This window comes from Rhinolophus ferrumequinum, chromosome 5, assembly GCF_004115265.2.
Source record: "Rhinolophus ferrumequinum isolate MPI-CBG mRhiFer1 chromosome 5, mRhiFer1_v1.p, whole genome shotgun sequence".
Classification (NCBI taxonomy): Eukaryota; Metazoa; Chordata; class Mammalia; order Chiroptera; family Rhinolophidae; genus Rhinolophus; species Rhinolophus ferrumequinum.
This window is the reverse complement of record NC_046288.1, coordinates 39,363,140-39,386,908: the sequence shown is the minus strand read 5'-3', so window position 1 is coordinate 39,386,908 and position 23,769 is coordinate 39,363,140. Positions and strand designations below refer to the sequence as shown.

Genomic DNA, 23,769 nt, shown 5'->3' with positions numbered 1-23,769 from the left:
GTAACCTAACATTTCTAAATATCAGTTTCTTCTCCAGAAAAATTAATGTCATGCTCTATAAAATGAATGGATCAAGTTAAATCATTTTGAGTTGCATTTGTAACTCAAAATTATCCATTTCCCATGGCCTACTTTCTAGGGTTATTGTATGGACTAAAGTATATTGTTCTAGTCCACATAAAGGGAATATCAAATGTCTTTTTTTGCCAGTATTTGTTGTGTAATTTGCATATATTGAAATCTATCCATTCTAAGTGTTGAATTCGATGAGTTTAGATAAATGTATATGGTTGTGTTATCACTACCATATCATGATATGGAATATCTTCATCCTTGTAAAAATTTCCTTGTTCTCTTTTGCATCCCCACCCCTTGCCCTGGCAACCACTGATCTGCTTTGGTTTTGCTCTTTCTAGAATTTCATAAACTGGAATCATATAGTATGTAGTTTTTGTTTTGCCTCCTTTCACTTTCAAGATTCATCTATGTTATTGCATGTATCTAAAGTTGGTTCCTTTTTAATATTGGGTCGTATTTCATTGTTTGGCCATCCTGCAATTTATTTATCCATTCACCAGTTGATGTGGTATAATTTAACTATCATGAATAAATCTATGAACAGTCATATAAAACAAGTCTTTGTGTGGACATATTTCATTTGTTTGGGGTAAATACCAAGCAGTAGAATTGCTGGGTCATATGATAAATATATGTTAACTTTATGAGAAATTGTCAAACTGCCTTCTAAAGTAGCTGTTCCATTTTTCATTCCCTTGGCAGTGTAGGAAAGTTTGTTTTACATCCTCAGCAACACTTGGTAGTGTTATTCTTTTTAATTTTAGGTGTGCTAGTGAGTGTGTAGTAGTATCTAATTGTGTTTTTTAATTTGCATTTTTCAAAATGATTTTGAGCGTCTTTTCATGTCCTTATTTGCCATCTGATCTCTACTTTGATTCAGATCTCTGTGCCCATTGTATGTTCTCCTAGTCTTGACTTGCTTTTTCTTAGCAACGTCTTTTGAAGAACAGAAGTTAATTTTGATGAAGTCCAATTTATCATTGTTAAAATATTTTGTGGGTTTTGCCTCAGATGAAATCTTATTTAAGCCATATTCACTAAATCTTGTGTTTTCTTCTAGGAGTTTCATATTTTTATGCTTACATTATATCTATAAGACATTTAAAGTTCATTTTTATATATGGTAGGAAGTAAGTTTTTTTTTTCCCAATATGGATATCCAAGTGTGCCAGGTCCCTTTCTTGAAAAGATCACATATGACCGTATATCGGGAACCCTTTTCAGCTCTACTCTGTTGGTTAATGTGTCTCTCCTTACGCCAATATTACATGGTCTTGATTACTGTATCTTAAAGTAAGTCTTGAAATAGAGTCATTTAAGTTGTCCAATTTTATTCTTTCTTTGCAAAATTATTTCGGCTCTTCTAGGTCCTTTGAACTTCTGTATAAATTTAATAATCATCATGTCAATTATTACAAACAAAAAAAGCCTGCTGAGATGTTGATTGGGACATTGGATCTATAGATCAGTTTGCAGGGAATTGATGTCTTAATAGTATTGAATCCTCCAATACATGAATATATAGCTTTCCATTTATTTGGAACTTAATATTTTCTCTCAGCAGTGTTTTATGGTGTACATTGTACAGGACTTTCAATTCTGTTGTTAAATTTATCCTTAAATAGTTTATTCTTTTTGATAATGTTGTGAATTAAATTGTTTTCTTAATTTCATTTCTAATTGCTTGTTGCTAGTTTATAGAAATCCAGTTGACTTTTAAAATATTATCACTTTTTACATGTGACTGTTAAATTCGATGATTAGTTTTAGTGGACTTTTTCTTCTGTACATTCTTATTAATCTAGTTTTGGATAAGAGATGATGGACTGTGGTATAGGAATGGAGACTCGGACAGCCAGCTATGACGGTGTCATGTGTAGCACTGCCAGAATATGGCACTGATAGTCCTTTACACATTGTCACTCTTTCGATTGGGCTGTTTATAAGTTGGGGCTGTGTATATTATGATATACTTGGCACTATTTGTCTTACTTTTTGTCAATTATTTGTTCAAGGTATGTTGGGAAATATTTTGATTTCGCTGGTTCACTTTCATCATCTATGAATATTCCTGTTACCGAAGAATGTTTACCCATTCATAATTACATTTAAAAGAGGAAACATGAATATATTTATACTTACCTTGCGCTATACATAGATATAATTTACCTACCTTATTTTTAGTGCTGATTTTAGATCAAGTAAAACAGTATAGAAATATAAAATTTAAAAGAAAAAGTAAACTGAGTTATTAATGAAGCTGGTAACTGTACCTGTGTCTGTATGTGAAAGCTTGAAAATTACTTGTTTCTATATTGTATAGCAAGAGCTTTTATAAAATTTGATGCCCTCACCAGCAGAGAGATTTTTCTAAAGAAGGAAATTAGTAAGAAATATTCCTGCTGTTTAATAATAACTCCATGGTGGTTTTTTATCTATTCAGAAACATTACTGCAGGATTGTGCTTCATAATTCATAGCTCTCCATAGCTTCCAAATTTCTTCCCTAAACAGAGCGGGTGTTTTTAATATTTTTTAAGAGGATGTGTCTCTTCATAAGAAAAGGCAATACCTTTCTCAGAACTCTTCTGTGACTTCACCTTGATAAAGGTGTTTTCTCATAACACATTAATTCTGGCACCACCAAAATAAGAGGATAATATATTTTTATCTTTTGTGTATTTTTGTTCAAGCTAGTAATTGAAGGGCCTTGCAGTCTTCATCATGGGCTTACTTAGAAGATCTCTTGATCCACTTTGTGCTGGATGCACAGCTGGCCTGCCAGCGTGTTGATCGTTTAGCCAGGCTCCATTCTCGCTGGTCATTCACAAGTGTAATTCATTCATTATTTTCTGTTTCTTATACTTCCTAAACATTTATTGATTTCCTTCTTTACCAGCCCTCCTGCCACAGACCGTAGTGGAGGCTCTGTAGATCACTCACATGAATTACCATAGATGTCTTTCTAACTGTATACCCTTCTATTCACTTCTCCTCTTTAGATCTGTCCTCTGTCGTGTTGCATAACTCTGGCGACTTAGAATCTAAAAAATATTCAGTGTCTGTTTACTGAATGAATGCTTGCATTTCCTTATTTAGACGTTTATTCTTAATTCTTTTTACTTAATGCCTTTATCATTCCGGCTCTTTTTACAACATGCAACTTTTATGTTTTTATTAAATTCTGAAAATAAGAGAGCTCTATTTTTTGTTGTCTGTATGGATAGCCTTCTAAACGTTAGGTTAATGTATTTCTTTTGTTTCTGCTTGTATAGACTTGAGAGTGATGAGATGGTAATTGTCATCTTTTAAAATGATTTCCTCACTTTACCTTTATTTCTTTTAGTATTTGTATACCCAACAGATTGAAGGCAGTTAATGCAAAATTTGTAACTTAGGACACATCTGTTTAGTTAAAATATTAGAGCATTTACGTGTCAATATTTAAGGGATATTCCTGTCGCATATAGATAGAGCAGTCTTTAATTATCTTTTAGGTTTAATTATTATTCTCCTTTCCCAATTAAATATTGCAGGAATTTAATAGCTGTGAAAGTCCTCGGTGTAACTACTCCTGATAACTTCAGCCTTCAAAGTATACTTCAAATTTGTATGCCACTTAGTTTGGTATTATTATTCAGCCATTCTTTAGATACTTTTCTCTTGATAGAAAGCCAAATTTTCAGATTTTATTTGGTTCCATTGTACATAAAATCTAATAAATTTGGAAATGATATTACAAATGGAAAATCACTTTTTCTGGATTAGTGACAGGAAATGATTGAGTTTTACAAGTAGCATAAGACTGATTGGTTACTGACTTGGTTAAAACGTTCTGCTCTTGAAGCTGGTCATGGAGACAAGTTAGAGTCTCCAATAGTGTCCTTGGTCATTTACTTTGATCACCCTATTTTGACTCGGTGCTGACGGCCCCTGCATGAATTGGATAGCGAGTAGGATTAAGGATGGATCAGAGCAGATTCATTACTATATCTGAAAAAAAATCAGTAAGAGCCAGGTGTTCTGCTGACCACTGTATTTCTAGTGTTATCTTTGTATGCAAAGACTACCAAATTTTATATTTGTCATTTAATGGTGTATATATGTACAAAGTATGTTCATTTCAGCCGTTTGTGGTGGACAGTTCCTGTGGTTGGTTATTAATATGCCTTATCTTTTGTCAGTGACATCACTTGAAATCAAATAATGAAGATGAAACTTTGGAAAATCCAAACTTTCCCATATTATCCTAAACTCAACTCTTTCTATTTTCTTTATATTGTCACTTAGCTGAAAGATGCAATATATTGGTTAGAGTTATTCTTTAACCTTATTTGTGAACATTTTTGATTACCTGCAGGTAATGAAAAGGGGAGATACCCTCAACAAGAACAAGCATACTGTTTATAATGACCTGGAAGTAAAGATAAATCTTTGGTATTTGCCACACATGAAATAAATTTATATGTTATAAACAAAGAGAAAATGGAAATCATATATAGATTAAAGATTGGGTTTTTTTAATCGTTGCACTTTTCACATAATGTTTAAGCCAGGATTTCTCAGCAGTCTTTCTAACCTGTTTTATATTTTTCCTAGTTCTGTGTTTATCCTCTTTCTAAAATCCAGCTTATTCTATAAGGCTCTATGTTAATTTTTTTGGCCACTCTTGCAAATGCCCTGTACTGCTCTAATATTGTGAACCTGGGGACAATTTTTAGAGGCAAACACTTGTTTTCATGTGCCTCAAATACTTTCTGTGTTAATTTCTTTATAATTATTGTCATTAATTTACCTTACACAAGCTATGTATCCAGATTTTTGTTTTTTCCGATTGGTGTGTTTGAAAATCAGATGAAAATATAACTAGTAGCTGGCCATAAACTGCTTTAACTGATGTATATGTAAAGATACTGCACTTTTAGCTTAAAAACAAAATAAACTTACAAATTAAAATTTATGAAAGTTCTAGTGCTATAATTATAAAGGGAAAACTGGAAATTAGAGAATTTTTCCCCTCCTTTTTTTCTGCTGCCATTCTGCCTGCCCTGTTAACTTCTTCAGTCTGAAAGTGTTTTCAGATTGAGGGGTAACTGTCCTACAAGTCAAGGTCAATCTTGCAGATAATAAAAAGTGACAATCCTTTACATTTTCACACTCTAAATCCTGGACCTGTGTAATATGCTTTATTCTTTCTAAAACAGTCTAGTGTTTCAACATGTACTATTCTTGAATCGGAAAATTCCTAATGATGTGTTAAAAGTTTAACCAGTGTTGTTATTGACTTTTAATTAAGTAACTGAACCTGATAAAGACAAATAAGACCTTTTGAGAAAAAAAGCTGTATTTTTAGTAAATAGTCGATAAATGTTACAATTCACGATATGTTTAAATAGACTCGTTTGCCATGACTAAAATATCACATAGCACCTACTTTTGTGTTCTTGTTTTCTGTTTTAGGTCACAGTGTGAGAAACGTCCAGGCCTTTGCAGTTCTTCAGAATGCATTTCTAAAAGCAAAAACCAACTTCCTTACCCAAATCATCCTTGATGCCATCACAAATATTTACATGGCTGACAATGCCAATTATTTCATCCTAGAATCACAGCACACACTGTCACAGTTTGCAGAAAAGATTTCCAAACTCCCAGAAGTACAAAACAAATACTTTGAGATGTTGGAGTTTGTTGTTTTTAGCCTAAATTATATCCCTTGTAAAGAACTTATTAGTGTTAGCATCCTCTTAAAATCTAGCTCTTCTTACCACTGTAGCATTATTGCAATGAAAACACTTCTTAAGTTTACACGACATGACTTCATATTTAAAGATGTGTTCAGGGAGGTGGGCCTTCTGGAGGTCATGGTAAACCTTTTGCACAAATATGCTGCCCTCTTGAAGGATCCAACTCAGGCACTAAATGAACAAGGTAAAGCATTTTCATAATTTTATCCTTATTTGACAAAAGATTTCGGGCAGGGTGTTTTGTTCATGTCTTGCTTTCATTTGGTTATGGATTTGAATGACTTGCTAATGCGCATTATTGTGACATCCTTATGAATATTTCCCATAGTTAGCTTGTTCATTCAACTTCTATTTGGAAGGAGTAGGTGGGGCCTAGAAATATGTCATTGTGATGGAAGACACTTTAACATAAAAACCAAGGGAAACATATGATCCACATGACTAGTCTCTACCACTTTCTGTTTCTAGAGGTAATGAAAACTTCTAGAAACAATTGGTATATTTAGGTGCCTCAAAATGTTTTTATTAATTATACAGAGCAAATAAATATATCTCGTTAATGATGTTATGTATACACACATGTATTATTATTACTTTAAATTTTGTATTTTTCATCCTTTCTGATAAAACTGATAAAAGTGTGGTAGTATATGACACTTAGTTAAGCATTTAATTGTGTTGAATGAATTAATCTGTTAGGTTGGTGCAAAAGTAATTGCGGTTTAACAGGTTAAAAATAATTGCAAAAACCGCAATTACTTTTGCACCAATCTAATAAATAGATAGCAGTGTTCATAAACTTTTCTTTCTCTTTGGTGCATTAACATCTAGCATTCTCCCGTTGAACTTCTTCGTTAGGAAAACCCCCATGAGAATACATTTAACTTTGATTGGCATTTTCCTTTTTAATACTTGTTAAGACAAGTGTAACTTTCTAGCCTCACCAAAATAAAATCTGTCAACATGGATGTCGACCTTCTTTTGGTAACTGGTGGACATGCACATCGTTTTTAAAGGTTGTATTGTATCAGTTGTATTAGTGGTGAAAGTGGATATTAAAGAAGTATTTTATAAATTATTAAAACAATTTTTCTTGAATCAAGAAAAAATAAGCTTACAACTTTTGTGATTTGGATCTTCGATCCTTTTTCCTAGGGGACTCAAGAAATAATAGTTCAGTTGAAGACCAAAAACACCTGGCTTTGTTGGTTATGGAGACTTTGACAGTGCTTCTTCAAGGATCAAACACGAATGCAGGTAATTAGAAAAGCTAAGAGCAAATGCTTTCAGAGGATATTACTTCTGGTTATGTCTTCACTTGCATCTGAAATGCTCCTACCGCTTTGAGAAAACACTTGATTCAGTGATGATACTATCGTATCTCTAGAAATGCAATATTTTGAACCTTTATAAGTATATTAATAACAAAATATATGACATTATTTCAAAATATGTTCTTATATTTTATTCCATTTTATAGTGTACCTTGTATTTAAAGTATTATTCTATTTTTGTATTTACGTAATACAGACTTTTTGTCGAATAACTTTGCTTATTTAAAATATTTTCTAAAATGTTTACTTTATATGGTGGTTTTCTTAATTTCTTAGTAGTTCAAATTAGAGTATTATAGTGTTACAACCTTAGGGAAATATTGAAAAATAATTCTGTAATAAAACTTTCCTCTTCCAGGTAAATTGGATTTATTAAATCTTTTACTTTATCTGTGGTCTCAACTTCTCTTCAGTTCGTTTCTACCTGTCATTAATAGACAATCCAGCTGTATTTGTGAAATATCACTCTTGCTTTCTAAAAAGATTACTTGAAATTTAGCCAACATCAGAAACCTCTCAGGCAAAAATATCAGTACATTTTGAGAGGAGTTAAGTGATAGGGAGGTGAGTTCAGGTGAGTAGGCTGTGCCCAGATGTGGAGTTTTTAGGCCGTGTCAAGGAACTTAAATTTTATGTAAGTGTTATGGGAAGCCATGAATGAATGGATGAATGGTGATCAAACTAGCAAACATACAAATGCATGCCTGTTTGCCTGAATGAAGAACTCAGTATTCAATGTTTTTAAAATATATATTTTTTAAAATAATGATAAAATAAAATATATTGTGTGTCCCAGGCAAAATGCTAGGTGTTAGAGATGCAAAGATAAGATAATTCTTGCCCAGAAGGAATTACAACTTGACATAGAGAATTGTAAACACTTGATTGAGGAAGTTGGAAATGTGTAACTATATAAGTAATTATTTAAATGCAGTTTGGGCAAACGCCAAGACAAAGTTGAATGAATTTAGTAGGTAATTCAAACAGTAAGTATAATGGGTACGACAGTAACCGGTTTGTCCATGGTAATGCATAATCTCCTATTTCCACTAACTAGGTGTAGTTGACTGAGATAGAAACATAATAAGGATGTGCTACCATGTTTCCCCAAAAATGAGACCTAGCCAGACAATCAGCTCTAATGCGTCTTTTGGAGCAAAAATTAACTATAAGACCTGGCCTTATATTATATTATATTATATTATACCCAGTCTTACAGTAAAATAAGACCGGGTTTTATATTAATTTTTGCTCCAAAAGACACATTAGAGCTGATTGTCCAACTAGGTCTTATTTTCAGGGAAACACTATAACAAGACTTTATTTGCAAAGTAGCTTTTGATGGCATGACCTAGACTTACACAGGGAGGGACTGAGCAAATATACTGATGTAGGAGAGTGGAGAACTTACTCTGTGTGACTAAGAGTCAGTTAATACATCTCCCAGAGTGCCAGACACCTTTACAAAGTTCTTTTCTCATCAACTGTCTTCTCTCTGTTAAGAAAGGTGTTACTAGCTGTGTGATCTCGGGCACTTAAAACAGTACTTTGTTTATAGTACATATTCAAAAAATATTAGCCATTATGGTTATCTCATGGGCACTGACTAGCAACCAGGAAGTAAGTAAATATGGCATTCCATATGCTAAATCTCAGCATGTGAGTTATGCTCCAAGATCATATAATTCTTAAAAAGTTAGTAAATAGAAAGTCACTGAATGAAGAGGACAGTGGCCACTACAGCAAAATATACTGACATTTATTCTCTCAGGAAGCATTTATTGAAACAAACCAGAAGGAAATCTAAGTTTAATGGGGGACCAAACGTATAACCAAATAATACAAAGACTGACCATCAACTGTTATAATAAATGGCATATACAAGGTACTCTTAAAGCATAAAGGATAGAATGATTCCTTTGGAGAAAATCCTAATTAGCGATTTTGATCACTTGGTCCATTTTTTTATGCTCAAAGATGGTTTTTGATGTGAGAACATTATGACTTATGGGCAGGAGCACAGGCCCCGGAACTGGGCTATCTAGGCATAAATCCTATTCTGTGGCTGCTAGCTTTGTGGTTTTGGGCACATTACTCAACTTCTGTATGTCTCATCTATACAGTAGGGGATGAGGATTAAATAAATCCTCAGTAGGGGATGAGGATTAAATAAATTGGAGCAGTGCAATGACTTTTTGTTTGTGTGCTCTATGTAACTAAAAATAAAAAGTGGGTGCCTTGTAATTTTTCTCACTGTAAAATAATTTTATTTCTTGCCACTATTTCGGAAGCCTTGTTTATTTTAAATCTCATTTGTTTGGGGTATTGTTCATCTGAAAGCCTTTTACATAAATTAATTTCAAGTACTATCCAGTTTAAAGCCTTTACGTAAAAACATTGGGTCTCTTTGGTCTCTACCTATGAAATTTCTGTTTGTTGAAGATTTGGAGAATTTGGACATGGTGAACATATCACAGCTTTGATCTTACATTAGGGAAATCGAGAAAAATTTCCATGTGCCTTTGCCGACCTTCCACATTGCAATTTTGTATTGTAATTTAAAGGGTGAAATAGCTGGGTAGGTTTTACTTGCATTCTCTTGATTAACTGTTCCTACAAAAAGATCACATTTTAATTCACCTTACTTATGTCAGAACATTTTAAGTCAGCCCATGTTGTTCTTTTTTCTCCCTTCTTCAAGGAATATTCCGAGAATTTGGAGGTGCAAGATGTGCGCATAATATAGTGAAGTACCCTCAATGCCGGCAGCATGCCCTGATGATTATCCAGCAGCTCGTGCTCTCGCCAAATGGGGACGATGACATGGGCACTCTCCTGGGCTTAATGCATTCAGCCCCACCAACAGAACTGCAGTTGAAGACTGACATTTTAAGGGTACGTTCGATAAGGCTGTTTTTATTCCTCTTTTACCACTGAAATCTGTGGTTATTTTTAAGTGACTTAAAACTATTATCAACTATTCTTGTACTTTTTCTTCAAGTCTAAAATGATGTCAAAATAATAATAGAAGAAAAGCCAGGGTGTTTAAGCTGGCCTCAGGCCCTCAGGACGCTGTCTCCTTCCTGTCTGACTTCCTCTCCCAGTTCTCATCACTCCACTCCTCCACAGACGTCACAGGAATAATAGCTGCTTTCTAGAATCATGTATTTCTTTTAACTTTTGCTTTATTCAATTGCTTCCTCATAAGTGATGAGGTTTGCATTTTTTTCTTTATGCTATTGTATATTTCATCATGTTTTGGTGTAGTATATGACAATTTTGAGTATGCATTCTATTTTAAAAGCAAGATTAATCTGACCGCAGTTTATCTCCAAGACCAGAAGGAAATCTACATGCATGTCAATATTGGGGAACATTTGTACATTTGAAGGGATAGTTGGGGAAAAACAAGTGCCTTCAAGTGATTTTAAGGTTGCCAACTTTTTAACACACATTTTCCTCCTTTCTTTGTACCTTTTTAATTGGATTTGTAAAATATTGATAGATAAAGCCAACAAGAGTTAACTAGCTGGCCTGTAATTTTAAGGCAGTGTTGTTCTTTCTGGTAAGTGGTAATAACTGACTCTCAGACTGGAGGAGGGAAGGGGGGGGTCCTAACGTGCTGTATTTACTGATTTCCATGGTGTAAATACTCCCACTGTGATCTATTTCAGGCATCTAGTGTGTTACTGAATGTGGATTGGGAAGAGATGTACAATAGCACCCTATTATGTAATATCTGAAGAGCACAGATAATAGGAAAATATAAGAAACGACTAGGAAGCGATGAGTTTTGAATATTTACTACTTTTGTTTTAAAAATAATTTATTTTGTTGTAAATTTATAGTACTTAAATTGTAGTTATGGCTGAGTTTTAACAACTGGCATGCAAAATTCCAAAAATATAACAGTTGGCTTTCAGGAGCCAGAATGAGCTGGCTCCAGCATTCCACTGCTGTGAGGGCATAGAGTCGTGTTGGGAGACAAGAAGGAATGGGGGATCCTAATTTCAGTTTCCATTTTTGCTGCATTGAGAACTGCTTCTCGGTCCCTTGATTCAACTGGCACAACCACAGACCTTTGTAATTTAATTTGTAATTATCTGTGCACAAACCCCACATTCCATGATCTGTGGTATTTTATAATTCTGCTGATGCACAAATTTTAATTATATGCCTTATATTTATGCTAATGTAGGTAATAATTTTACCTAATGAACTTAGTTAGTATCTACATCTGATTTTAACTTTGGTGTTTGCTACTTATCATTAGTTATTGATTTAAGCAGGATATTAAATTGTTCATGGCATTTGAAAACTTTCAAATACTGAGATTATGCTGTGATAATGTAAGAGTGCCAGTACTGAGGTGGTAGGAAGGAGACTAGAAGTACATAATGCAGAGCACTGGTTTTCTAATCCCTATCATGATTCTAACCAGCAATATGATTTTATACCTATTACTTTAGTTCCAGACTCACCCTTCCTCATATATAAAATAATACTTGGTTTCCCCCAATGTGTTTTTGAAGATGGTGATGGTGATGGTGATGGTGATGGGTTTTATGCCGGGCACTTGCTAAGGGTTTTACATGTATTTTCTGTGAAGTAAGTTATTATTATTGTCTCGATTTTACATAAGAGGAAACTCTGGCACAGAAAGGTTAAGTAACTAACCATGGTAAAATGCTGGAGTCAGAATTTCAACGCAAGCATCACTGACTGCAGCCCTTGCATTTAATATTCAGGCGAGGTTGTAAGATATTTTTATTTAAATATTAAGTCTTATATCAGTATGAGCTGATCTTGCAAGAATAAGTACAGCTTATTAAATTTAACAATATATGGAAACTGTATTATTACCAGATCTTGTTCAAATGGAAGTTTATTGGTTGCAGAGTAATGAAAGGAATACATTGATTTTTAAATTTTATTTACATGTACAAATTGCATATTTCCTATCTTTTAAAATAATTAGTATGTACAATGAAATCTTCATAATTTCTGAAGCCGTATATTTCAAAACTATACTAATATAAATATTAATATATTAACATAAGTATTAATACATAGCCTTTCCCTTCTTCAAATACCATTAGAAATGTGTGAGATACATTAATCAAATGGTCTTTTCATATGTAATTATTATAATTTGTGCCTGAAGTGGTGTTAGATACCATGGTATTCTAGTTGCTGAAATGGGAGAAATGAGCCCACGTATCTGCAAACAGATTTCATATTGCTGTTTGTCATGGTTAAGTGCATGAGTAGGGCAATGAGAGTGCCTGGGTTTAAATCCTACCTTTGCCATTGTGTAAGCTATACAATCTTTTAAGTTATTTTACCACGCTGGGCCTCAATTCCTCATCTATAAAGTGGGGATAATAATAATACTAACACATAGGATTATTGAGAGAATTAAATAAGCTAATGCATAAAAGCACTTAAAGAAATGGGTAGTACATAGTGAATGCCCCATGAAAGGTAATTTATAAAGTATTAAGTAATTTTATAACAAAGTAAGTTAGAGGTACGACAGTTCAGCAAATAACTGATAAAAGATTGTTTTTTTCTTAATGCTTACAGCTGTTCTTGGAAAGAGCATGCTTTAGGCCCTCGGGCTCCAATTCACTTTGCAAGAAAGAATGTCTGACAAGCTCTGTAAATTGACTCCTCTTTTGAAAGCATCAGTATATGGTGAATTTAAATGAACTGAAATACTTCAGGTTTTGGCTGCCCTGACCATATGTCTGATCCTTTATAGAATAAATCAGTTTGTATACACACATAGTCGTAAGTTTTCATTATTGTGTAAAAGTATACTAGATTATGTATTTTACTTACGTAATAAGATTACTTTGTAAAAATTACTGAATTCATTGATATCATTATCCATTAAAGACATAGGAAAAGCTTTTCAGCCAGGATTTGGATATAGCCGTATTCTACCAAAAGGAATATGTGATAGTGTTTCCTAAAATTATCTTCTGCCTTTAATATGGCATTTTTTATTAGCAAAATATTTTATATGCTTCACAGGACTATTGGGCAGATGACAAAAACATTTCAGATGTTCACAGAGTGGTGTTGTACCCCTTGGACATTCACATACGGTGGGTTTTTTCCTTTTTAAATTTGAATTGTGTTTGGTTTTGGTTTTTATTCCCTGTAGGCCCTCCTGTCAGTCCTTCGAGAAAGCCATCGTTCAAGAACAGTTTTTCGGAAAGTTGGAGGATTTGTGTACATAACGTCCTTGCTTGTCGCCATGGAAAGATCTTTGAGCTCGCCACCCAAGAATGGCTGGGAGAAAGTGAACCAGAATCAAGTGTTTGAACTTCTCCACACTGTGTTCTGCACATTGACTGCAGCAATGCGCTATGAGCCAGCCAACTCTCATTTCTTCAAAACAGAGATTCAGTATGAGAAGTTGGCAGATGCCGTTCGATTTCTTGGCTGCTTCTCAGACCTAAGAAAAATAAGCCCCATGAATGTCTTCCCCTCAAATACACAGCCGTTTCAAAGACTTTTAGAGGAAGATGCGATCTCGATGGACTCAGTGTCACCCACTCTACGGCACTGCAGTAAACTCTTTATTTATCTCTACAAAGTAGCCACAGATTCTTTTGACAGGTATGGCTCTGCTCAGTGCTCTGAATTAAAGGCTATACTATGTATGACTTCAACACTAAGGCTTAAATTATAAGTTAACCTGAAGGAAAATGAAAACAAGTGAATCTTCTCTCTTATTTGCTTGCCACTTTATTTGTGAAAATTACTATTGCTTTGATGTTAAGTTTTTCAACAAGGACATCTCTGTATTATTTGTCAATCCAGGGTCAGTTGACTCCCAAAGCATTTAATGAAACAGTTTCTATGAAGTTTACTTTAATGGTGATGTTCACTATTATTCTCTTTTTCCTCTATTCCCAACAATATTAGGTACATCCGGGCTTACTGATATTAGTTATCAGCAGGAGAGCATGGTTATGAATGTATTTATTTCCAGACAGATATGTCCTCAGCATAATCCTCGAATAATGACAGAGCTCTAAGAGTCACTGATAGTTCAAGAATCCATACCAGGAGATAGTTCAGACTCAGTTACTCATTCTTTATTTATTCTTCACAAGTGCTTACTGAGCATCTACTGCCAAGTTGTTGTGCTAGGGATTGAAGGTTCAGCACAGCACAAGATTCCTTTAGTCATGGACGTCCTTTAGCTTAAATAGACACATAAATAAACAATTACAATATGTCGTGATAAAATCTATAATGAGGGAAATCCAGAGTTCTAAAGGAGATCATAAGAGTGCCACTTTACTTAAATCACTTACTTTCAGTTTTCAACTGTGTTTTCAATTAAGTTCTCACTTTGAAAATAAGGTTAGAGTGATCATGCTGCTAATTTGTCCCAAGCATTATCACTTTTGACAGTGACCATAGTTTTATTTCATAATATAAATGAATTGTTTTTTGTATTGCCCCCATAAATAAACCAAGTAACTACTGGATAGAGTTTCTCTTAGGTTTTATGTCTTTTACTAAGAAATATCTACTGAGAAGTTTCTGGCCTCCAATAATATTTTTAGACTTCAATATTTAGATAAGAAAATACAAGTAATGTAAGAAAAAAATTGTTTTCCAGTTTTTTCCCATCTTGAAAATGAAAGTGCATATATAGTATTACAGGAAACACGGGATAGTGTAGTGTTCATAGAATAAGCGACTTAAAATGGAATTTTTTTATTTTCTTTTTGGATTCAACCTCTTTTCCCTTGTTTTCTACTTGTCCTAGTTAGTATACCTCATTTTTAGTTTTCTTTGTCCAAAAGCAGGGCTTACGGTACCCTGTTTAACAGTCTGTTAAGTGTTAACATTAATGGATGAGCCTCGGCCTTAAGCATGCTTTTCTGTTTCCCTCAGTGCACGTGTTGTAGTCTTGTTCCTTGTTCCTGCTGAGTATGGAGGACATTCCTTATTAGACGTTTACTGGTAATTCTTGTGAAACTAACCAGCTGCCAACCTGGTGTTCTCTGCTAACCTCTCTAAACCACCCTGTCTGTTTTGTTGTCTGTAGTCGTGCAGAACAGATCCCTCCTTGCCTGACAAGTGAGTCTTCTCTCCCCTCTCCTTGGGGTACACCAGCTTTGTCCAGGAAAAGGTACTGATCTTATAACAGAAGTCAATCTTTATTTGTATGGGTTTTTTTTCCTCTGTGCTTAATTATATGTTAATGTGATGATTGTGTTTTATAACTTGGAATTTTTCTTTTGGGTTTTAAAATTGTCAACTTCTGAGTATATTTATGAGAGTAAAACATATTGATGCTATGAAGATATGAAGGACATGTAGAATTTTGTCATTCATCTCAATTATTTAGACTAAAATTTTTTGTTTAGAGTTGTCACATCTTTAATTAAAATTCATTGAGAAATGAGGACTTAGTGCCTCTTTAAGTAATTTTTCTACTTTTTCTTTAAATGTGCCTTGGATAATTCTTTGGTTTGTACTAATACTTTAAAATGAACATCACAGCACTGGCAAGGAAATGTGTCTTTTCTCAGTCAGGTTCAACCAGTTGAAATGTGATGCTTTTATAGAGACTTGTCACAGCTAACCTTTGAAAAAGTGAAGGAAAAATCGGTTCTGTGTAAATCTCTTCCTAAGCTGACCTACCTCATATATAAATAAAACTTATAAATATAAAGAATAGTAGTTGATTGACAAGAGTATAGTTAAGATCCATTTAAGATTCCATTTTAAGATTTGCAACCTGTACTTAAAATGATCATAGTCCATGCAGTTAGCACCAAATACTCTTCCTTCCCCATTTTCCACATAACTAAGTACAAATCTTTTAGTCTTGTATTAATATTCTCCCATTCTGGCTTTTAAAAAATTAATCCTGCTGCCATGTTGTTTAATTTTATTTCTAGTGTTCAGATTTTGAAACTTGAATATAGTTGCGGAGTTTTTAATATGAAAAATATTTGTTATAGATTCTGTACTTTGATATATTTCAATAGTAATATTCATTAGATGTATAAACTTATATTTTACTTTTTCTCTTAAATTTATATTGGAGCTTAAGATCACATTCTTCTAGTAAATCATGGCATAGTTCAGAACAGATTTAAACAAATTTAGTGTTGTTCAACATCTCTGTTTAAAACTATTTTTTTGAAGAGCAGTTCTTAATTCAAGAGACCATAAAATTAATTTGAGTTGACCTAGGTTTTATTTATTTTGTTTTCTCTTGCTATAATAAATGAGGTACACGTATTCTTTGTGTTTGAAGATTCATGTGCGCTTACTATTCCATAGAACTACTAGATCTTAGAAAAATAGTTTCAATTACTAAATAGTTTTAGTTATTAACAAAAATCACAATTATGATTGTCATACAAAGTAAAGGCTTAAATAGTACAGTGTTTACAAACATTTAACCCTTTTTACTATTAATCAAAAACTACAAAATACTTTTAATAGAAATTCACAGATTAAAAGAACACATTTAAAAAAAAGAAATCCATCAGACCTGACCATTTATTTAAATGGTAATTTGATAGAGGGAAAACAGCATTTTATTTCATATTATAAAAGTTACTTAAGGCCTTAGATCAAAAACATTTTGTCATCATTTGCAACACAGCTACCTGTAAAGATGCTACTATGTGTTTGACTTAAGGGAACATTGGTGCTCAAGCAACATCCTAGTTGAATGAATCTTATCCGTGGGAAAACTAATCAGCTTACAGGTTGGTGTGACCTTAAGGAAACTCCCAGTTCTGTTCATGCTGCTAATAGGACCAATGTTGACATTTTCCAGGGTGCCGCTTTGCCCACACAGTTTGCTCACTGATAAGAATCATAAGCTAATAAGGAAGACAGTGTTTTTATTTCACAAATGCAAATATAGTAACTTTCGAATTTAGAATATCTCGAGAACATTTCAACAAATTACATCAGCTCATGGGCATCTTTTCTTGTGGCAGAACATGTTTTTGTTGGCAAAAGGAGAAACTAACGTTATTACTGTTTATGGTTTGTGGAGTATTCAGGTACTAAGGAAGTGCTGGGCTTGTGATTCTTGTCTGGAATGTAAAATCCTGGAGCGTCTTCTCTAATTATTTTAAGAATTGGGGGGAAAAGAACTGGGAAACTTCATATTTTGAAACCTAAAACTCTTTTTCATTATTATTCATTATTCAAAAGGAATAATGGAATAGGATTATACTAGCTGAACAGTGTTTAATAAGAGAGGAAGTGAAAACAAAATACAAAATAATAACTGATTCTCCAGAATATATCTGCAATGGAGTAAAAGATAGCGAGTACCACGTAGTTGTCATTAAAACATAGTATCCATTACTCAGTGCACATTTGATGATAATTAAGGCAAAACGAATTCAGAATTTAAATAAGTATATATTTCCAGAAGAGGTAGATAAGTCCTAAATATATATAAGAATTTAGATTGCACTATGATGTAGCAATTTCCATAAGTTTTAAAAGAAATTAACTAAATTTTGAAATGTCATTTTTCCCTGTCTTTGCACATGGTTAGGTCTTGCTTAGGAATTGTCCATTTAATAAGCTTACCATGATTTCTGAATTTAAAAGGTGGTAATACTTGTGGTGATACCTAAGTGATTTAGTAAGAATTAATGTTATTTAATGCCTATTAAAACAACTGATTTTAGTTAATAATTACCATGTTTTAATGTTCTACAATATTTGTAATATATTTCTAGTTTGAGAAAAATTAATGTACTTCCTATATCACAATATTGTTTACATAAGATTAAAAAACGCTTGCTACCATAATAATTATATATTCTGAAAGGCATAAAAGACCCCTCCTGGGTATATCCATAATTCAAGTTCAAATCTGTATTAAATCTGGCAACTCAGAAATAATTTTGTAACTAAAATACACAATCCGAATTTAAGTTTTTTCTCAAATTTGGATTAATTTTTGTGTGTAATGAAAACAGTTTTTATGAATTTCTTAAGGGTTGGGAATTCCTAGTACACTATAGAGGAATTATGAATCGTTTTTTCTAGATGGGTCAAAATAGTTTAAAGACTAATGGGAACAACACAGAAGAAGATAACTCTTGGTAATAAACATTTAGAAATCTGTCTTAGTAAGTTTAGAAGTTAAATCTTTCTGAATAAAATCAGCAAAATAACAAGGAGTGCAAAAATGAGTGGGTGGAGGATATGCTGACTTTAAATAAACTAAGAAAGCCCATGTGCTTTTTTGTAAGTGAAGCTGAATACTTTCCTAGAATCTCTGTTAAAAAAAAAAGAATGGTACTTTAAAAAAAAAAAATGGCTATGCCAATTCTTTGCTTCTAAATCACTGACTTAAAGCATCTGTTTCCCAAGCTGCTCTTGTGCCAGCACTGAAACTGCAATGCTCTCAGTGACAGAGCTCAGCATTAGACAAATTATGCTGAAACTGATTCACTGGAACAAAGAACTCCCATAGGCTGAAGCCATGCGCATCTGTTTCTAGTGCCAAGATACAAAATGTGCAAAACTCATGAATTGTAGAAGCATAGTATGAAATAGAAAGTGGAAATCATTGATAACAAGAAATGTTGTATATTCAAGACATGGCTAGGTTATCCAGCTCATAGAAGCTTGTTACATAAAGCAGCCTTCTCTTAAGTTTTTAAAAATTATGATGAGTATTTTTCAGTGGTGAGGGGGATTATGTAAAAGAAGGTGAATATAGTTCCATGTAAGCTAAAGGAAAACTCCCTTGATGCTTAATATACTTATCGTCAGGTAGCTAAGGTTCTGAGCCAGCCCTGACTCAGTTCACCCAGTTATAGAGAAGGGCACTGTCATCTTGTTAGTCCTTGATGAGGCTAAGGCAAGGTTAAAAACACGTAGGTAATGTCAAAAGAAAACAGTGTCATTGAGGGATTTAGTTCAACTTGCACTCTTATCACATATCAGAACCATCACCTTTCCTAGAGCTATGATTTCATCTATTCACTATGATGTCACCTGTTCTTTATATCTTCTGGTATAGATGTCATTCTTTTTTTTTTTTCTCTTTCAGTTTTATTGAGGTACAGTTGGCCTACAACACTGTATACGTTTAAGGTGTACAGCATAATGACTTGACTTACTTATATTGTGAAATGAGTACCACAGTAAGTTTAGTTAACATCCAACATCTCATAGATGTAAGAAGGAAAAAAAAAAATGTTTCTTTCCTTGGGATGTTTCTTTCTTTAGGATCTAGTCTCCTAGCAACTTCCAAATATACCATAGAGCAGCGTTAACTATAATCATCGTGTGCCATCCTTTAGTAAAACAATCCAAATAGTATATGATAAAGACATATAAGAGCCTAGCATAATTGACAGTTAAATTGTCTATGTATATGACTCATTAAGAATTGATAATATGTTGCCTTTCTATATCCCAAACTTAAGGTGTTTTGTAACCTAAACTTGAATTACAAGGCTTTTCACTTATAAGTGGACATAGGTAACAGAAGATGAAGAAAATGAACAGCGAATGTGATTGGAATTAAATACCAAATTACCCTCTTTTTTTTTTATTGTTTTCTTATAGGCATGCATATCATTCTGTTTCAACTCCCCCCATTTACCCTCCTAAAAATGACCTGAAACTACATGTGACAACTTCATCTCTCCAGAGTTCTGATGCCGTCATCATCCATCCTGGAGCTATGCTTGCGATGTTGGACCTCCTGGCCTCTGTTGGGTCAGTGACACAGCCAGAAGTAAGCATGGATATGTTAGTTCCTTCCCATCTTTAATGAGTGAAAGGATGTGAGTGTGACTGCATGAGTAAGGGAGTGGGGCCAAGAAAGGTGGTAAGTGATATGAAACTGTTCCATATCACATACTAAAGTAGGTGAAGGGAAAAAATGTATAGGGTTTTTCTATGTTAATTTTCATTCATTTATAAGTTAATTTTTATTAGTTTTCTTAATGATAGATATGAATGTTTTAGAATATAATTCATTTGTCACAAGTGCAGCCAAGACGGTTACTTCTTGTGCGAAAATAATTCTGTTTCTCCTTGTAAATCTTGCTTAGCAGTGGAAACTGTTAATAAGTAGTACAAAAAAGAAAAATGACCGAAGATACCACTTAGAGGTCATTTATCCATTTTGATTGTGTAACACTCAAAGAGTTTGGGTGAACTGGCGTTTAGGTGACATATTTTATTAAAATGTTATGTGGCTTCTAAGGCCTAAAGTGATATAACTGTAAAGAATAGGCCTTCCTTTGTACTGGTTATTTACCCACCATGAAAAAAACTTTACAGCAACTATGTAGTACAAAAGGCTTAGAAGAGAATGGAGTCCAGCAGGGTATGCTAGCAAAATGAGTATAGAAAATGTTTGCCTCGCCCTGGAGTTGCTGTATCACTCTTCGCCAGCCACTTAATTCATCTGAATGTAGTTTGAAGCACGTAGAGGCCTCATGAAAAGATGCGCTTCATGTGGAGAGAACGATCACCTGTCTTACTAAGAACACCCTGGTGGCATGGATTTCTTTGTTAACTTTAGCATGCCTTGGACCTTCAACTTGCCGTGGCAAATATTTTACAATCCCTGGTGCACACAGAAAGAAACCAGCAAGTCATGTGTGAAGCTGGTCTTCACGCACGACTGCTGCAGCGGTGCAGTGCTGCGCTGGCTGACGAGGACCACGCACTGCACCCGCCCCTCCAGCGGATGTTTGAACGATTAGCCTCTCAGGCCCTGGAGCCCATGGTGCTGAGGTCAGTAGTTCTCATTTTCACGTTCGAATAAGCCGCATTTAGGAATGGTATTCGTGGAGTCTTTTTATATGCAAGCGTTCTTGCTTTCATAGACATGTGTTCAGGTATCTGTGGGCAAAACCAAACACAACAAAAATGGGCAAAATGCTCAAAATATAGCACTTAGGTAAATCTAGTTATTAGTAAACAGGATGTTTCTGTCCGGGCTTATCTCTTCCACTTGAATCCAACACTCTCTCACTTTCCTTTAAGTCATGTTATATTGATGACTTGCATTTACTTTACATTTAAGAAATGTTTGTATATGAGAACTCTTTTAAGAAATCCTTTTTTAACTTTTTTATTTTAAAATAATTACGGATTCACAGGAATTTGTAAAGATAGATCAGAGAAGTTCTGTGTCCCCTTTATCCAGTTTTCTCCACTGGTCACATCTTATGTAACCATAGTACTATATCAAAACCAAGAAACTGGCATTGGTATGATGTATCCATATGTACTGTAGTTCCCTGTTATTTATCACATATGTCCATTTATGTAACCACCACACAATCAAGATGTCACAAAGATCTCCTTGTACTACTCCTTTATTGTCACGTCCTCTCACCTAACCCTCACGAACCACTAATCTGTTCTCCATCTCCATAATTTGTCACTTTTGAGAATGTTAAATAAATGAAATCATACAGTATGTCACCTTTTGAGATTGTCTTTTTTCACTTATAATGCCTTTAAGATGCACCTAAAGTGTTACGTATCCATAGTTTGTTTCTTTTTATTGCCAGAGTGTTCCATAGTATGGATATACCTTCCACAATTTAACATTCAAGAAAAAAAAAACGAAAAAAAAACATATATATATATATATATATATATGTTAAATAATCTTTTAATGGAAGAGATAACAGTGCTATGCTGTACATTTTAGGGATGAAACAACCTTTAAAAAAAATATTTTTCTTAAAATTACCTAGCTAAACGGGTTATATAAATCATCTTGTCCTTCCTTACACAAATATATATCTTGTCATTTTAATAATATAAACAGCTCTCTTTATAAGATCGTTTCTTTTCTGCTGGTACAGTACAACTTTTTCATAAAAATTTTACAAACTTTCTTAAAAATGGTTGGACTTCATTTTTAATTTATATTTTTTAACTTACTCCAAACCAATGATGGATTAAGAAAAACCCAGGCAGTAAACATTTGTTAAACAGTGTTGTAGCAGGCAGTGTGCTAGGCCTTGATAATGCCAGGGTGAATGAGACAGTTCCTAGTCACTTGGTCCATCATCTTATGGATATGTTTGGAATCCTAAACTATTGAAAATAGCATGGGGATTCCCCCCTGATCCTTTTTGGTAATCTGCTACTTTAAAAGGAGAGAGAGAGAGAGAGAGAGAGAGAGAGAGAGAGAGAGAGAGAGACTGTCTCATACCCAATACTAGTATATATTTTACTAAATAACTCTACTGCCAGGTTAGGTAAACAGAGTAAGCAATGGGAATCAACCATTTGGACATGTTCAGGTTTTATAATTAATGAATTCTTAGAAGAAAAGGTCACATAATGGTACAGGTACCCACTGCTGATAAGCCATAGATTATAAAACTAATTGTATATTGCACTCTACATGGGAAACTAGCAAAGGGTACGTCACATTCCAGAAAAACATGCTCCTCGGATTTCACTTTCACTATATTCTGTGCAGTTTTCAGTGCTTGGTGATTAAAACGTAAAATTAGCATTGTATATTGTTTTAAAATAACTGTTTGGATTGCTTTTGTATTTTAACTAGTGTGTTATAATTCATTACATCCCTTTTTTTATTGTTTGGTTTATAATTTATGAAATGTTCTCAATCAAGGAATAGCTTTGCTTTGTTTTTTCTTTAGGGAGTTTTTGCGTTTGGCAAGTCCATTAAATTGTGGTGCCTGGGACAAAAAACTGCTGAAACAATACAGGGTCCACAAACCAAGTTCACTGAGTTATGAGCCAGAGATGAGAAGTAAGTCAACCTTTGAAGTTCTCTTTTTTTGGTTGATTTTACAAATAAAAATCATATGGGGGATGAATATTATTTCAAGAAGTTTGACTATGAAAGAAAGAGTTTGTTGTTGTTTGTTATTTAAATTGAGAAATATAGGATGTCGTTGATTGACTAATGGGGAAGGAATCACTGATATAGTAAGTGAGATCCAGAGGAGATAAGGATTACATGCAGAATAACCCTTGGCTTGGAAGGGATAATGCGTCTTTACTTTGCCTTTCCCAAGTAGCCTTTGCTGCTGGGCTAAAGAGTAGTTGATTGGATTATTAACAGACTGTGAGTTTGCAGGATAGCTACAGGGAAAACAGGAAACTAAAACTACTGATAAAAAGAGTTGAAGAGGTACAGCAAGTTGTATGAGCTGGAAAGGGAAAGAAGTGGAGCTAGGCAGCTAGTGATAGGCTCGGAGGAAAAGGACAGAATACTGGACTGGAGAATAATAGCTCAGCCAAAAAGCAAATGTAGTGAGAGAAAAGGAATGAGAGAACTGGAGGAATGGGGCAGGATAATGGCAACCACAATCGGAGCAATGAAACAAGCAAAGCAAAGGACCGTCCGTGCCCACATTGTGGAGTGAAGCAGAGGTGAAGCAGACTGGAGGAAAGGTGATCACAAAACTAGAAGCGTGGTGGTCGGTGGGTCGTCCGTGTGGACCTTGACATCCCCCAATGCGCTGCAAGAATGAATACAGAGAAGACTGAGAGTGAAATGCCAGCAACAGTAGATAGCAGTCTCCTGGACGGCGGTGTGATAGTTTTGCTGAAGAGGAGCCTCTCAGGAGA

At 34.1% G+C, this 23,769-nt stretch overlaps 1 protein-coding gene across 7 annotated transcripts in view; it reads left to right on the top strand.

Annotated features, from left to right (window-relative positions):
* WDFY3 (WD repeat and FYVE domain containing 3) overlaps positions 1–23,769 on the top strand; it is a 246,071-nt gene that overhangs the window by 121,655 nt on the left and 100,647 nt on the right. For 6 of the 7 annotated variants that reach the window (XM_033105930.1, XM_033105931.1, XM_033105933.1 and 3 more), the window contains 8 exons: positions 5,538–6,005; positions 6,977–7,078; positions 9,857–10,050; positions 13,328–13,785; positions 15,233–15,316; positions 19,756–19,927; positions 20,723–20,937; positions 22,833–22,945. In XM_033105930.1, the coding sequence (XP_032961821.1) occupies positions 5,538–6,005; positions 6,977–7,078; positions 9,857–10,050; positions 13,328–13,785; positions 15,233–15,316; positions 19,756–19,927; positions 20,723–20,937; positions 22,833–22,945 (1,806 nt within the window). The remainder of the gene's footprint in view (positions 1–5,537; positions 6,006–6,976; positions 7,079–9,856; positions 10,051–13,327; positions 13,786–15,232; positions 15,317–19,755; positions 19,928–20,722; positions 20,938–22,832; positions 22,946–23,769) is intronic. The other variant, XM_033105932.1, reaches the window with a different exon arrangement.